The 17,461-nt window shown below is 39.6% G+C and overlaps 1 protein-coding gene across 2 annotated transcripts in view; it reads left to right on the forward strand.

The window, feature by feature from the left end:
* Positions 1-311: 311 nt before the first annotated feature.
* LOC113446341 (L-gulonolactone oxidase-like) overlaps positions 312-17,461 on the forward strand; it is a 30,061-nt gene continuing 12,911 nt past the window's right edge. The window contains exons 1-6 of one of the 2 annotated variants that reach the window (XM_087929617.1): positions 315-450; positions 2,451-2,552; positions 3,008-3,133; positions 4,119-4,213; positions 5,383-5,473; positions 15,803-15,988. In XM_087929617.1, the coding sequence (XP_087785743.1) occupies positions 448-450; positions 2,451-2,552; positions 3,008-3,133; positions 4,119-4,213; positions 5,383-5,473; positions 15,803-15,988 (603 nt within the window). In that variant the 5' untranslated portion in view covers positions 315-447. Of the gene's footprint in view, positions 451-2,450; positions 2,553-3,007; positions 3,134-4,118; positions 4,214-5,382; positions 5,474-15,802; positions 15,989-17,461 lie in introns of both variants that reach the window. The other variant, XM_087929623.1, reaches the window with a different exon arrangement.

A 17,461-nucleotide genomic window follows, 5' to 3' on the forward strand; every position in this document is an offset into this window, starting at 1 on the left:
AACTGCATGTAAATGTATGTATATAAAGTTCTTTGATTTTCTAGTATTTCTCCAAACACCTATTCCAAACATCTTTAATCATAAAATGTTCCTTTCTTTATTACTCAACCCAATTCTTTTCAAAGAATCTCTCAGGGCTATCTGTTAATTAAATAGGCTAGCTGCTTAGCTTTCATCCCAAATCTAAATTTCTTAACCCCCAAACCAACATTGCAGTTGTTACTCATTAACCCCTTTTATCCCGGAGAAAAGTCCTTATGACACAGAGAAGCATTCCATCATTTGGCTTCTTCTGAGCCTCCTGTCTTTCTAATTCTGCTCTTTGGTGAACATCTAAAAACTTCAACTTTTAAATTCCCCACAATCCTTTTTTTCTTAAAGGCTCTTTACTAGAGGACTTTCCGTTCTGCAAATCTTCCCTCTGAGGTTCAACAGAAGCCAAGTATAATGGTAAGAGTATTTGTTTTAATGGTGGGAGAAACTACAGTTGGAATGATGAATGATTTGGGTTGGGACGCCCAAGGAAAGATAACCTCATCTGAAATTATCTTGATGGCACTGAACTGACAGGGGAGAAGTGATGGTTTTATAGTATTTGAAAAATGAGGTTTTTGTGTTATTTATCTTGCTTATTTTATTACCATTTCCAAAAGGAACCACCTCAGTGGCAGGTTCTGTAGAACACTACTTCCTGGTACAGCATACCCTGCCCAGAAGCAATGGCTTCATTGATTCCTCACCTGCTTAAAACATTTCCGGCATGGTTTATCTGAAGTCTTGGGCAATCACTCAGATTCAACATGGATCAGAATTCTTTTAATACTGGGGTACCAAGATCCCTCCCCTATGTAGAATATATATAGTTTGTGTGCCCCAAGCAAAACTAGTCCTTTGCATTATGTCTTTCTAAGAATGCATCTGAAAATATGTGGCTTTTATGTAATCTTTTCTTTGGAAGTATCTCCACTAATCAGTAAGGGAAAGAACCCATAAGTAAATTATTTTAAGGGTTTTTTCTCATGGGTAACAGAAGACAACTATTTTAAAGAAATGAATAAACTGAGGACTAGAAAACCTGGTGGGAAGCAAAAACACAATTCACCTTCTCATAACCTGCTGTAAATAGCTACCAAGTCTTCCATGGCAAATGTTTTCTGCCATTAGAATTCCAGTTCCCGTGGCACAAAAAAGCATTGGAATTTAAATATTTGTGAACTATGTTTGCTATGGATACAACAGCTCGGGTTAGGAATGTCTCCTGATTTTTTTTGTCCAAGGATTTCATGAATATAAGGATTCTCTTCAATCAAGTTTGACTTCTTCTGGGTACATGACATTGGCACATGTCATTTTCTTGGCAGTAATACAGAAATGATTTGTCATTGCTTTCTTCCAATACAATTTCTTTAACTTCCTAATCTGGCCTATAGGTCTAGATTTCCTGGTGGTCTCCTGTTTAAATACAGTATTAAGCCTACATACATAGAGCAAACAGTTGTTGATCATGAGAGATTACAATTGGAACCTCCAACTTCCAAGACAAATGCTGAAATATCAATGGATTTTCATTTTACCAGAGGAACGCAGTATCCTTTAAAGGGGCAGTTCAGATACTTGACCAAGAGTCATTAGTGTGCAGAAAGGTTCTGCTCCTAAACTCTTCAGACTCAGACAAAACACTATCCAATTTTTTGTCATCTAAATGGATTCTTAGAGAATTTTTCACCCCTGATGTTCTGGCTCTGGTTTTTCAAATCCTTTTTTAAAGCTGGGAATGAACATTAGAGTAGCTATTGAGGGCCCGTCTTCCAGAAAGTAGGCTCGACCAAGACAGCAATTACACATATTAATTTGGCATTCACTTTTGTAAAAAGTCAGTAGGCAGTCGGACTTTCCAATCTGCTGAGGATATCAAACAGTCCTGCAGATTCAACCCTGCCAAAATAGTCTGGGAACAGGTTATTTGTTCATCATGGAGATGGTGTAAGCATTTGAATTTAACCAAGCTTTAAGATCAGCATCAGAGGCTAATTTGGTCTTTCTTTAAGGTCAGCTAGATCAATGTTTCTCAACTTCAGAAGCTTTAAGATGAGTGGACTTTAACTCTCAGAATTCCCCAGCTAGCATTCTTTCAAAATGCAGAGCCTACAGTCAACTGTTTCAAAAGTCTTGTGTTTTTTTTTAAGTAGACTGTCTCAATACTTAATGTATTAGTTGGAAGAATTATATTTTAGAATCTGTGAATTATCTTACTGCACTTCATTTTGTGCATGTAGTTTACCATTTTGAGTGGAGCTGATCCAGTAAGGTAATCTACAAGCAAAGCAATCATCCATGTTTTTAAAAATATCCTCCCAGAAGGGTACAGATAAAACTGGCAGTTTTCATGAAACCTTTCTACAATGAATTCTCAAATGGATGGGCTTCTACTATGTGTTTTTGGGCACTAGGTACACGGTGAAGGTGGAGTCATATTCCAGAACTGGGCTAGAACATATGGTTCCTCTCCAGAAATGTATTTCCAGCCAACAACAGCTGATGAGATCAGAGAGGTAAGCAAGCAACATCCAGCCAGGTGTTCTGTTGTTTTGATGTTCTCTATGACTGATTGTTCTCTACCTGTTCTCTACCTTTTTTACTTGTTCTCTACTATTCCCCATATCCCATTGTTCTCTCTTTATAACAATATACTCTCTATTGTGCCAGCTGCACCTTATGCAAATTCTTAAATGGCCTAGAGAAAGTATTAGATTACATAAGAGTCATGGTGGTGCAGTGGTTAGAATGCATTCCACTGCCAGGAGTTCAATCCTGACCAGCTCAAAGTTGACTCAGCCTTCCATTCTTCTGAGGTTGGTAAAATGAGGACCCAGAGTTCTGGGGGCAATATGCTGACTCTGCAAACTGGTTAGCGAGGGCTGCAAAGCTCTATGAAGCAGTATAAAAGTCTAAGTGCTGTTGCTATTGCTACTCTAAATGTGCAAATGTGTGATTAACATCTTTGCAGATCTTGGCTCTGGCCAGGCAGAAAAGCAAGAAAGTGAAAGTGGTTGGTGGTGGACACTCCCCATCAGACATTGCCTGCACAGAGGATTTCATGATCCAGATGGGAAGGATGAATAAGATCCTTGAGGTAAAAGGGTTATGGCACTGGGTCAGGTTCATGATTCATCTCACTTGGCTTCAGAATCCCAAAGGCTTCCTTTCTTTTATGGAAGAGGCCGCCAAACCAATAAGACTAAAGACTGCTAGGAATCGTGTAAAGAGCTCCTAAACCAGGAGTGTCAAACTCCTGTTGTCATGGTGTCATCACATGATGTATCATGACTTTTTTCCTCTTTGCTAAAGTGGGCATAGGCATGACCAGCGCATGAATTGTGAGTTTGACAGCCCTGTCCTAGATGTTGGTAAAGGAGTGGAAAGTAGTTCTGGCTAGGTTCACATATGAATGAATGAATGAATGAATGAATGAATGAATGAATGAATGAATGAATGAATGAATGAATGCTTTATTGGCCAAGTGTGATTAGACACACAAGGAATTTGTCTTTGGTGCATACGCTCTCAGTGTACATAAAAAGAAAAGATACATTTGTCAAGAATCATAAGGTACAACACTTAATAATAGTCATAGGGTACAAATAAGCAATCAAATCATACTAGGAAACAGTCAATATATCATGCCAAACCATACTTTGCTTTAATTAAGGCTGATCATCAAAGATCCAATAAGTTAAAATTGTCATATCACGTTAATCTATAAATCACATTTAAAGTTCACAGTGCTAATTCTGTATGGTTATTCAATGAGTTTTTGTGTTTCGACTTTGGCTCTGTATTTAAAACTCATGCCCATTTTGAAAATAATTATAAAGAAACAAGCACAGCAGCCCTTTATAACTTATTACAGCATGAATATTAAAAAAAAAAACTTCTATGCAGGCTTGAAAAAGATGCTGCTGCTTTAGAATCAAATGTTTAGTGCAATACTTGTGAGACGCCTGATGCATTTCTTCCAAATTATGCTTGGCCTGTTGCACATACATGATAAGTCCTGATCGAATATTTCCTCCAGGACTGCTTCTTTGATTAGCATGACAATATATTATCTCTTGCAGGTGGACAAAGAGAAGAAGCAAGTGACAGTAGAGGCAGGGATTTTGCTCTCTCATCTGAATGTAGAGCTGAACAAACATGGCTTAGCTCTACCGATGTAAGTAAACCTTCACTGAGATGGTAGGCATATTGCTCGCTGAAAAAAACAAAATGTTAAAAAGTTATGATATTTATGTAGTTACTTACTAAGCACGCCTACATTATATCAAAGGAATCAAAATATCTTTACAATCCCCAAGGCATGTCACAACTTTTGAGTACCCATAATATTTGGAAATTGAAAGTTGAAAAATTTGACACGCCCTATAAAATCCCCAGATAGTTGTGATGCATTTAAGGACAAATATTATCACTAGTCTATAAAATGTGGCCAGATGTGTGATGAAATTCTGAATGGCAAATTGAATCAAACCATTTGGGGAGGGGGAGAGGACCTTTTTTTAGAATGCTGTATCTAGTGAAGGTCTCTATGGCCAGGTTTCAACTCACCTAAATTAGTCAAATACATTACAAATTTGCTTCTATGGCGGTGCAGAATGATTTTAGCACAGGAGCTCAGGTACAGTTAACTTCAAAGACCTTATAATTGCATACAGAGGGAATCCTTCACCCCATTGCCCTTTTTGGGAGTGGCAAATGAATTCTTTTAAAGTGAAGCAGAAAACTAAATAAGCTTATAGGAGCATATGCAAATTCACTTGTGTGCAGTGACACATAGATGGAAAAAACTATCAGCATAGAAGCAGACTGACTTTTTTTTCCCCACAGCCAAGATTATCCAAGAGTAATAACCAGTGCATGGACTTCCGGAAGTGGTATTTTTTCCCTCAAATGGGAAGTGGACAAAACTGAGAGAGGAACATTCCTGGATTTTAGAGGAATCACGAAAGGATTCCTGGGGTGGAGGTAGTTCCCTTGCCAGTTGAGCTCACATAAGAATACATTTTCAGTTTCACAAGGGTCAGAAATCCATGCACCCCTGATTACGTATATTCTTGCCAGGATATACCGAATCCAAGGAATCACTCCAGGATCAAAATTACAAATCTGCATCCAACATCCCTTCATAGTCAGTGTTCCATTTCTATGGCTTGACAGGCTGTGACGTATGTTCAAAACTCATTGGGGCATGTTTTCAAGTCGGAGCAGGTGCAGTTAATTAGGTTTTTGGTATCGGTGTCACATTTGTTAATATCATCGTCTCAACAGTTACCTTTGGAATGGATTGCGGCTAAATCTCTCCCTTTTCTGTGTTTTGGGATGCAGTTTAGGAGCTGTGTCGGATGTGGCAGCTGCTGGAGTCATTGGAACTGGCACTCACAACACTGGCTTCAGCCATGGCATCTTGGCCACTCAGGTAAGACCTTAGTGGGTTGTAACTAGCAGGATGTAAACATTTCCTTGCCATTATGTCATACGAGCAAGTTATTAGAATGCTAATTATGTCAGTTTTTATTCTCCAGTGGGAGAAAATAAATGAGAATAATGTAGAATTACATTGAAGTCCCTTTGTATGCAAGGCACCACAGCAGAGCAGTTATTCAAAAGGCAATTCCTGCCTAAAGTTCAGAAGCAAAGTACTTCTATATTACTGCCCCAAATGCTACAGACATGTGTCCATGAGGTCACTGATTTGCGTTGGAAGAGTTTTCCTTGCTCATTAGGTATCTGGCAAATAGTAATTTACTGGTCACACAGTGTTCTTGCTACCTCCACTCTCCTCACCTCTCACTCTAGATTACCTTGGAAGGAATTATTTATGCCCAGAACTTTTCCTTCATGTTCCAAAGCTGTGACAGACTTTCCTTAGACTTTGCTAATATACCTGGTATTGATGGGATTCAAATTTTTTTACTACTGGTTCTGTGGGCATGGCTTGGTGGGAGTGGCAGGGGAAGGATACTGTAAAATCTCCAGTCAAAGGTGGTGTTTGCTGGTTCTCAAAATGTCCACTACAGGTTCTCCAGAACTGGTCAGAACCTGCTGAATACCACCTCTAATGCTTGGTCTCTGATCAGACTATATTTGACTTCCAATTCAGAAATAGTGCAAGAATCTTCCCAAGCTGGCAACTCATAAAGAGTAATTCATTTATTTTATTTTGTATTTATTTATTTGATTTGTCAATCACTTGCAAGATAATAGGTATAAGTATAAACATGAGTAAGAATATAGGAAATAGGTATGAATAAATGGGGACAATAGGACAGGGATGGTAGGCACGATTGTGCACTTATGCACATCCTTTACAGACCTTGTAGACTCACATGGAGATCTGATCCAAAAGTTGTGATGGTAGGGCAGAGGCAATTCTTTTAATGAATTTCTCCGTCTTCATGCTTCTAGAAATAGAATGTATTTATTTATTATGGCCAACATAGCCAACAAATTTGTCCCAAGAGACATTGTTTTTACATTATTTATTTTTTAAAATAATAGAAGAGGGGAAACTCCCTATAAAGTTGGTAATATGACAAGAGGAAAGAAAATAAACCAGATGGTAGCTTAACAGTAAGATTTTAAAAAGCTTTTTCTCGATTGAGGTGGTAGAAAATGCATTAAAACAATAAGGCTTTTTAAAAGCCATTTGTCCTGCTTCTAAATGCTTGCAGTGAATGTTTGCATATCTAAATTGGCACAGAGCTGACATATTGTATGGCATTTTGCAGATCTTCCCCCACATTAATCAAATTGAACCAATAACATACAGAAGAAGGCAGGCTCAACCAAGGACATCTCAGTATTGTTTCTGTGGAAAAATAATAAAAACGAGTGAGGAGCAAAAGGGCTGCCTCTTGAACTCCAGCAGTCCATTGTCTGTGAGGTCTGAGAGCTCAGTTTAGTTATCTTTTTCCCCTGGTTCAGCTGCCATTTATTTGCAGCTGAAGCAGAGATTGAGTTTTCCTCAAACATGTTGTCCTAATGCCTGTTTTCTCCATGGCTCATCCCATCCCCTCTACTCAAATAGACCTTGCAACCCTGTGCTGTCCAGACAGTTTAGAGTTAATGGGATTTGGGATAGTTAGTTAGGAATTGTGAGCCATTCCTTTAAGGGAACAGCTCACAATTCCTAACTAACTATCCCAAATCCCATTAACTCTAAACTGTCTGGACAGCACAAACCCTACATTTCAGCAATCTGTTCCTGAACTTATCTGCCCCTCTTCTCTACTACAATCAAAGTAGCATCCTACAAACAGTGGTTATGGTAACTGAGAAAAATGCCTGGCATTGTGAGAGGGCCAGCATAATCACCAACGCAGTTCACAGAGGCCATAAAGTGCAGCAGAGGAAAGAGAACTTGGGGGCTTCAAAGCAATTCCCGTTAGCCATTTATTCTGATTTTATAGGAGGCAAATGCTTATCACATGCTGCATTGACCATCTCATTGCTTAATGTCTTTTTTGAGTGGAATGTAGGCAATTTTTGTAACTCCAGGATCTCTAGTGGATCAGGGGAAGTGGTATGATCAAAATGCTGGTGGTGGTGGTGGTCTTTGTTTTTGCAATCTCTTACTGATCAGCTTTGGCCTGCTTTGGAGGGATTGGAGACAGATTGAAACAGTGGAAATTGCACTGACAAATTCCTTGTGTCCAATCACACTTGGCCAATAAAGAATTCTATTCTGTTCTGTTCTGTTCTATTCTATTCTATTCTATTCTATTCTATTCTATTCTATTCTATTCTATTCTATTCTATATAAAAGTACCCTAAGTGTGGGTGGGGGAGAGGCTTTATTAGCAAAGACAAAGGTGCTGTCCTAGGGGGTTGACTGACATTTTCATTTCCCATAAGTCTTTTGAGAATGGCACTACAAGAGGCCAAGCTTTGCCCTGTTCCCAGGGTTATGCCCTTTGAGGTGAGCAGACTCGGGAAACAAGAATGAGTTGGATAGAAGCAACCTAGAACTAAGGAAAAAATTTCTTGACAGTGAGGAAAATCGGCCAGTGGAAAAGCTTGCCTTCAAAAGTTATGGGTGCTCCATTACTGGAGGCTTTTAAGAAGAGATTGGACAGACGTTTTTCTGAAATGGGGTAAGGTCTCCTGCTTGAGCAGTGGGATCAGACTAGAAAACCTCCAAAGTCCTTCCAACTCTCTGATATTCTATGTCCTGTGAAGATCTTTATTGCAAGTAGAATGTAGTAAGATAAACCTTGAAAGCCTACTAATCCAACTCAATCTATACCCAGCATGACTACGGCACTCTGAGTTTCTTTCTCAAAATGTCCTCTCCTGGACTTGGGAAGCTTAACAAGGGTCCTGCTTCCTCCTGTAACAGATGCGCTCTCTTTACATTCCCAGGGTCTGTTAGCCATTTCATCATACCAAGGGATGTTTTAGAAATAAATAACCAGCCACAAAAGTAATGGAGCAATCAGAGTACCGGGGCCATTTCAGCAACCCTTTTTCTCTCTCTTTCTCTCTGTATCTCTCACACAGACCAAATTTGAAGGCAAAAGCACAAGGTTTGGGGCTAGGGAATCACATGCAGTCTATGGGCAGTAATCTGCCTATTCTTTGCAAGGGAGCAAGTAAAATGCTTTATTAAATCAGTGCAAATGTTTGATGATATCAGTATTGCTGGCACTGATTGGCATCCATTTTCCAAAGTGTTCCAAATAAGCATTGTCTCTTACATGACCCTGTTTTAGCTTGAGGTAGCTGGGATTGATGCGGGGATGTTGTCCGTGCTTTTTCATTGAAAATTGTCAAGGCTTTACCCTGCAATGGGGTGGTAGGAAAGAGAAAGTCTACTTTTGTGTGGGGTGGGGGGGGTGGAGGGGTGGGGGGGGGGAAGCAGAGATCCAGGTGGCACAGAGCAGATTAAATTCCACCATGAAGCAGCTACGCTACAGGTCCTGCTTTTGGACATTTAAGGAGATGCATCCCCAGCATCTCAGTATCTGTTGTCCAGACCTTGTGAAATTGATTTGAATCCATCAGGAATCAAGTTGGGCTGGAAAACGTTCTTTTCAAAGTCAAGAGGCAGGTTTGCTGAGCTATGGTCTACTTGAGTCGCTGTCCTAAGTAGGTTGTGCCTGTGCTGTTAAATTAGGGCAGCTGATGTAGATAAAAACATCATTCTCTGTCATAAAAATTTCCAATATCCTCCATTATGGTCAGTGAAAACTATTTTGCACCCTCATTGCCCCATGGGAGATTACTTGAGAGGCTAGTGCTTGGGAGGGAAGGACTTAATATCTACTCCCTATTTCTATAATGCTCATCCACTCTGCTAAAAAAATATCTGCTCTAAAAGCCCATGCAGTAAAGGAGAAAATGTGTCTCTAGATAGATGTGAGATGCATTGTGGAATCCTTTCCTGAAAAGGCAACCTCTGTTCATTTTGGCCTGCAGTTGTAGCAAGGGAGGAGGAAATATCAACCAAGATTATAAATATTTTACTGGATTATGAAGAATGTCATAATCCAGTAAAAGCCAATGAACCTATTATGGATTAGCAATAGCACTTAGAGTTATATACCACTTTACAGTGCTTTACTGTCCTCTGTAATGGTTTACAGAGTCAGCATATTGCCCCCAACAGTTTGAGTCCTCATTTTACCCACCTCAGAAGGATGGAAGGATGAGTCAAGCTTGAGCCTGGTGAGATTTGAACTGCCAAATTGCAGGCAGCCTGCAGTCAACAGAAGTAGCCTGAGGCACTGCACTCTAACCACTGCACTACCGTGGCTGTATTAAGGAATAGCTCTAATAGAGCCTCAGGTCTCAGGAAACGGCCTTCGTTTGGTCTCTTGTGCAGTGCCTGCCAAGCAAATGTATGTCCCCTGTTATTCCTTTGTATCTTGTCTGGCTTCTTGTCTAAGCAGATTTTATTATGGTTCTTATTATTATTGATTCTTTTCATTAAAAAAAAACCTGGGAAGGTAGCAGGCTGCAAAGCAAACTGTATCTTGTTTTTCCAGTACCAAGAGGATAGTCTTAGAGTCCAGAACTATTCTTCTAAAGTAAAGTGGGTAATGGCGATGTGTTTTGTTTAGGTTTGTGTTCATCTGTCTCCCCCGCAAAAGTACAAAGGCTAAATGAGGAGATTGAGGTCATCCTGGAGTGGGAGATACAAGGGTGTGGTAGGAGTTACTTTTAATTTGGTTTAAGGGGTGTTTTGTGATTGTTTATTCTCATCACGTAGCCATTTTCTAACACGATGTCAAAATTCCAAATATGCCTACCAACGCAAAAGTTTAGGAACCTCTAATAATTAAGCACAGTTGCTAGGATATATACAAATACATTTCAAGTACAGGTAATCCTGAAGCAAAAAATCATTTAGTTAGCAACCACTCAAAGTTACAGTGGCACTGGAAAAAAAAAGTGACATGACCAGTTCACACTTACAACAGTTGTTGTGCTCTCACCCAGCACTACAACAAACCCTCTGAAGTTAACTCAAAGATTCCTTTATTAGGAGCACCAGCAGCCCTGGCAAAAAGTTTCTCTCTCACCGCAGGCTAACAAGGCCGTGTGGCCGGGAGATAAACAGTTGTCTGCCACATCTATTCATCTCTACCCTCTGCCTTTTATCCCCAGTGCGAGGGTGGGGCTTCACCAGCAGTGGTGGCTCTTCCTTCCCAAGGATCGGCCCATGGATTTCCACTGCTCTCCTCTCCTCTGCCTTCTGCGCAGTCAGGCCTTGGACCCAGCTGTTCCACTTCTTCTTCATCAGCCACCTCCGGACATGTTGAGTCTCCATCTGAGGGCTGACGGATGCCCCAGGCTCCACCTCTGTTTCTCTCTCTGCCATCTCCATTCCCTCTTCTCCCTCAGAACTCCCAGGTTACCCTGATGCTGACCTTGACTCCCATGCCTCCTCCTACTCTGATTCGGCTGTTGAAGGGGCTGGCAGCTGACAGGCCACACCACATAGCATTCCATGATCACATGATCAGAATTGTTACCCTTGGCAACCATAATGTATTTGTGACAGCTGTATCATCCCAGGGTCATATGAGAGCTATTTATGACCTTCCCAACTGGCTTCCCTCAAGCAACATCAACAGGGGAAGCTGGATTCACTTAACAACCACATGAGTCATAAAAGCCTGTAGTGATTTGCTTAACAACTGTGGTCATGAAGAAGAAGCTCATAAAATCGGCTGCAACTCATTTAACGATTGCCCTGCTTACCAGCAGAAATTCTGGTCCTAATTGTGGTCACAAGCCAAGGACTTGCAAATGTGCATACAAACCTAGATAATATAAAGGCTCGTTTGCACTAATTCATGAATATTGTCATAACGTTGCTGAATAGGACGCTCTTTGCTGCCTATCTTACATACTGTGTAAGTGTGAGGATTTGTAGCTGTGAAATGGGGTGGGGCGGAGCTAAGATAAAACCCAGAGCTTTGATTCCTTTCTCCAATTATCTGTAGTTCATTAATAGCAATTTGTGGCAACTTGTAAAACAAATTGTTCTCCCTGGTTCAGACATGGTGGCTAGCAAGATTACCTACTTTTGAATGTGGCTAATAATTTTTCTCCCACAAAAATCTGTGCATTGTAAGACACAACAAGGGAAGGAGGTGGAAAAGAAAGAGAGGGAAGGCTAATAAGAGAGGGCGGGTAATCAATTGGGAGACAAGAGAGATGACAAAATGGCCTTTTGAGAGCCAAGAAGACCAGCTGACAGAAACAGTTCTGAGGGGGAAACAACGGGGAAAATCTTAGGAAATGGGGAGAGAGTGAAACAAAGACCAATACATTATATACCTAAAAGACAGCCTGTACTATGAGAAGTTGAGGAAGGAAGACATGCTTGAGAAATCTTGGCTCCATTTCTCTTTCTGCCTCTGAACATCATTTTCCTGCCTGAAAACTTCTGAAGGAAGTTTTACAGTGACCAAGTTTTTCTTCTGATGCAAGTGCTTATAAATAAGTGCATGTGGACATACAGAAAACTTATCATAACCAACTGGGAGTGTGAACAAAAATAAATGTGTAATAGGAATATTTAGGTAACCAGGTACAAAAGAGCATGGGGTTTTTACAACTTTAACAGTGGTTCAGGCACAGAATCAGGAATTTCTGCAGCTGCAATGAAAAGAAACAAAGTAAACTCCAAAATAGAGTCTCAAAACACAGAACGCAGAATCCAAATTTCAGCTGGAAGAAAGGAATGTTAGCACAAGCAATATAATGCACACCAACTCAAAGTAACCTAACTTTCAAATACCCATGAATGAATCCTGATCTTGGTAAGCATGGCATGACAGATGCAAAAAGGCATGGTTTGGAGAAAGTAGATGAACAAAGCAATAGCACTTAGACAAATGAACAAAGCAAAGCACTTAGACTTATATACCACTTCACAGTGCTTTACATCCTGCTCTAAGCAGTTTACAGAGTCAGGATATTGCCCCCAACAATCTGGGTCCTCATTTTACTGACCTTGGAAGGATGGAAGGCTGAGTCAACCTTGAGCTGGTCAGTAGCAAACTCCTCGCTATGGGCAAAATTAGCCTGCAATACTGCACCACCACAGATCAATATCACGACATGATATTGGAAGATGAGTGGTAGGAGATGCAGGGTAGAAAATTGGAAAGTCCCATTATAAATTAGATTATAGCATCCACTGCCAGAGGATGTAGCATTGGTCAGAGTTTGTGCTCAGTCATTGCTTGTTTAAGCACAGTTATTTAAACTAGCTATGTTTGCCTGGTTCACATGGCACACTAAGTCTAAATGCTAGCTTATAACTAGAGTGGCAGGGTTCAAATGGCAAACTATGTCAAAACTAAGCAATAGTTTAGCATGAGGTCTATTCTGTCTGTATGCATACATGTATACATGAGTGCAAGAGAGAAAGACAGGAAATGTGAAGCAGTCCTCAAGTTCACAGTAGGATGTAGCCCAAACCCACTAGATTAGTGAATGATGTAGAACTGTGCAGAGAGCAGATTTTGAAAGCAATGATATTGGCTCATATCGTGGCCTCTCTTGCTTGCTAGAATGGAAGTCCATCTTTGTTATTGTATATAGTCAAAGCCGTAAATGGCTACCTAGGATAGCAGCAGAGTCTCGGCTGCAAAGTTTTCAGAATGATAGACAGGTTTGTTTCAACTGATTTTAGTGTGATTTCCCTAGAGCTTGTTTCCTCCTCTGAACCATTTTGACCTCAGAAGATTGCCTAGAGATTGAAAAAAGAAAAAGACCTAGCATAACAGCACCATGCAAAAGGCCTCAGACTCTTAATTTTGTCTACTTCCCATCCCTTGCTTTTTCCTTTCCCCTGGGAAGTCATTTTCAGCAAGTGAGATTGTAGGGAAGGCAAACCAGAGGACTGATGAAATTTACTTTGTAGAGCCACTGGAGACCCAGGGGGTAGCCTGAATTTCAGCCCACTGGTGCCCTCTGCTGGAGAAAGTTTCCTGAGAGGGGAAAAAAACTGGGCTAGGTTGGGAAAAAATGGATGGTTGGGATGCTTTCATCACGCACCGTGTGAAGAATTGGGATCTCAAAAACATTGTCCATCAGTTTCTCACATCATCATCATCATCTAGCATCTTCCAGCGATGGGACTCATCCAGCTCTAGAAGAATGCTAATTATGAATAATCTTAGGGGGTAGTACCTTAAGATCTTGACTTTCTGGCAACTGTAAACTCAGTGAAACAATAAAACCAATGATACAACAGTGCAACAGACCAAGGACATTTCCTCACATCTTGGCAGTAGATCAAAGGTCATGTCTCAGAACTGCAGGTGCTCATATTGTTGAAACAGATGTTCCTGAAACTGAACAAAACCTGAAACCAGGAGCATCCACGCTGGAGCCAAAATAAGCCAAGTGGATGGTTATGGCCTGCAATTAAAGCTCTGGCCTCTTTTACATGTTTTTGCACATACAATGTGCATAAAAATCAGTAGGTTTTTGATCTTACAGTCAATGCCACCACCTTGACTTATTCTTTTTTTACTGTCTCCTAAAGATGACTCTGTCTGAATCAATACTTGAAAAATCCCATTGGAAACAAAACATCAAATGAATATTAAAACTGAATTATCAGTTCAAAGTAAATCTTCCTGGTGCTTGTTAGATACTTTCAATTTAGAGTTTAAATTAGCCAGTTATGAGTGATGGGATTTTCCTTTCTCTTTTCTCAAAGATACAATGCTATGTACCTTCAACATTGTTTGTGATTCAAATTCTGTTGAGCACCATTCTTTCTCTCTTTTTTGCTTCTTTTTATTTCTTAGATCAATCATATGAGTGATTTGACCCAGTCAGGGATCTTATGATAAATGAAGCTGATGTTATCTTTTTACAACTAATCAGATTTTACTGAACCAAAATAAGTTAAGAAAATAGATATTTTTACAGATTTACAAAGTAATTCTATTTTATAACACAAGAAATCACAAACTAACTGACAACAACTTTGGCTAACTTTTGGCTCCCTTCTTATGGAGTTAATTTATGGTTCAGTGTATCATGAGACTCCAGTAAATGGGTTTGTTCAATTAAAATTGTTCAGATAACCATGGGTAACCTTAGCAAGCAAGCAAGCACAGCCATTGCTAAAAATATGAGCAGTTTGGACTTCGATGTAATAAAATAATTTTATGGTAAAATTAGCCTGGAGTTGAACTGTAATGACTCTAATGTGGCATCCTGTTTAAAATATCTCAAAAGTACCCTCGTGATAATCAGAATGGAGGCTGGTGACATACAAATAAGCAAGATTTTTTTTAACTGAATCAAATAGTTGAATATCAAGTAAAGATGCATATGAATTCCAGCAATTTAACGTCTCCCTCATTTATCTGTGAGAAATAATTACATCAAAAGCTCACAGATGAATGCCTTTTCTGAAATCTGTGCACTGAATCCGAATGGGTTTATGAATCTAGAGCCTGCTTTGTTTGTTCCTTTTCTTGTTCCTGTATCCTAAATGCAGATTGCTCTAAAATGGCTATCCTGGCCACCCCCCTTCCCAAAGTGATTCTGGGTATCCAACAAATGTTAAGAAAAAAACAGTATATGTGTTAAAAACCCACAACTCGTAACCTAAACAGAAAAAGAAGCTAGTACTGGAGCTGAAGACAACTATTTTACGAGAAATCCCATCATGCAATATGATGATAGCAACACCAAGATAAGATTCAAGGGCAGTAAAATAGCCTTTCCTCAAGATCTCTTGCATTCCCAAAGATTTATGGGAATTGATATCCAACGAACCTGAAAGTCATCAAGCTGGAGAAAGCTGTAGTAGAAGTTATGTTGCTTCAGATTGACTCAAGGCAATGCTTTCCAATGGGATGAATGTATATACTACATTCAATTGTTTGTCTACAGTTAGCCTTGCATAAGTGCAATGGCACCAACAGCATATAAGGATGGCATTAGCAACTAGACGGCTAGGTTTGTTTAGTGCACCAAATCTTAAATCAGGCTAAGAAAACATAGCATCTATGCTTGTATCACACGTTGTACTGAAACCAGCAACCGTATTATGCTTTCACTTGATTGAAGAGTTTATCATGTTGATTAATCTTGTTGAATGATTTATCCTGTTGGTCTACCAGTTGGCCAGGTTGACATATATTACTTCTTTCATGGTGGATGCATGCAAGAAACTTAAAGTAAAACGGAAGTCTTCAAATGTACTGTGATAGGTGAGTTGATAACCCAGATTCAACCAGATCTTTTGCTTTCCCCCTGGCAGGTGGTAGCCATGACACTGTTGACAGCTTCAGGGGAAATCCTGGAGTGCTCTGAAACTGTGAATCCTGAAGTCTTCCAAGCGGCCTGTGTACATCTGGGTTGTTTGGGCATCATTCTCACAATCACTTTCCAATGTGTCTCAGAATTCTACCTGCAAGAAACCACCTTCCCTTCTACACTCAAGGAGGTGAGCTCAGACGCTGCATTTGGGAAGTGCAATTTAAGACCATTTTGAGAGGTGCATGAAGTGTCTCTGTGGCCAAATTGCCATTTTATATTTTAATGTCTCAGAAGAATCAAAGCTGCTAGAAAAATTCTACCAGCATGCAGCGGTACTTAGTTAACAAAGTATTCTTTTTCAATTCGCAGCAGTCTCAATTAATCTAATTTGTTAGGAAATCTTCTAAACTGAAGATCCTACTTAGGAAGATTAAGTTTCTTTTCAGAGAGTATCTGGTCTTTGAAATTTGCTTCTTAGTAACTAAAATTTGTGTGCATTCCCCAGGTGTATCAAAAAATTTATCTCTTCTTTTCCCACTGTTAAGAAAGAACAATATATATTCAACATATTTATACTTGTAAAATGCCACACGTCCATGTTATTTTCCATAAAACAAATTTCTGGCAGACTTTGGTTACAATACAAATGTACACTTCTAAGAATGCTTTATTTTATATCAAGATTCTTGTCTTGTTTGCTTCTAAGATAAATGGGAGCTGTTTGCTTTCCAATTATTTATTCAACCTATATGCTGAATATATATTAAGAGAAGATGGATTGGAAGGACATAAGCATGGATTTAATATTGGAAGAAGAAACATCAATAACTTGCAATACGCTGATGACGCTAAACATGTAGCCCAAAATGCAAGCTCAAGTAATAAAAGTTAAGGAGCAAAGTGAAAAATGGGACTAAAATTAAATATAAAGAAAACCAAACTAATGACAACAGGTAGAACAACTTATTGATAACACCTAGCACTTATATACTGCTCCATAGTGCTTTACAGCTCTCTCTAAGCAGTTTACAGAGTCAAAATATTGCCCCCAACAAGCTGGCTCCCCATTTTACCAACCTCAGGAGGATGGAAGGTAGAGTCAACCTTGAGCCAGTCAAGACTGACACCTGACAGTAGGCAGAGTCAGCATGCAATTCATTACTTAGAATTGACAATCAAGATATCAGAGTGTTGGATAGCTTCTGCCTTTCAGGATTAACCATCAATAGTAAGCAAGCAGTCAAGAAATAAGCCATAGATTATGACTTGGCAGGGCAGCCATGAAAGCCATGATAAAGATATTTAAATGCCATAATGTATCTATAACTACAATGATCAAAATCATATTAGGCATGGTATTCCTGTGTCAATCTATGGAAGCAAACATTGGAATTTGAAGAAGCAAGATAGGAAGAATATTGACATTTTTGAATTAGGGTATTGGAGGAGACTCCTAAGAATATTGTGGACAGCCAAGAAAACCAACAAATGAATCATTAGACAAATCAGTCCAGAGTTCTCCACATTATAAAAAAAATGTTGAGACTCTATAAAAAGTGCAGAGAAGAGCAACCAAGATGATTAAAGGATAGGAGGCTAAAACATACAATGAACGGTTGCAAGTACTCGGCATGGCTAATCTAGTGAAGGGAAGGACCAG

The sequence above is a fragment of the Pseudonaja textilis genome, chromosome 1 (genome assembly GCF_049901715.1).
Source record: "Pseudonaja textilis isolate UNSWEBS1 chromosome 1, rPseTex1.2, whole genome shotgun sequence".
Lineage (NCBI taxonomy): Eukaryota > Metazoa > Chordata > Lepidosauria > Squamata > Elapidae > Pseudonaja > Pseudonaja textilis.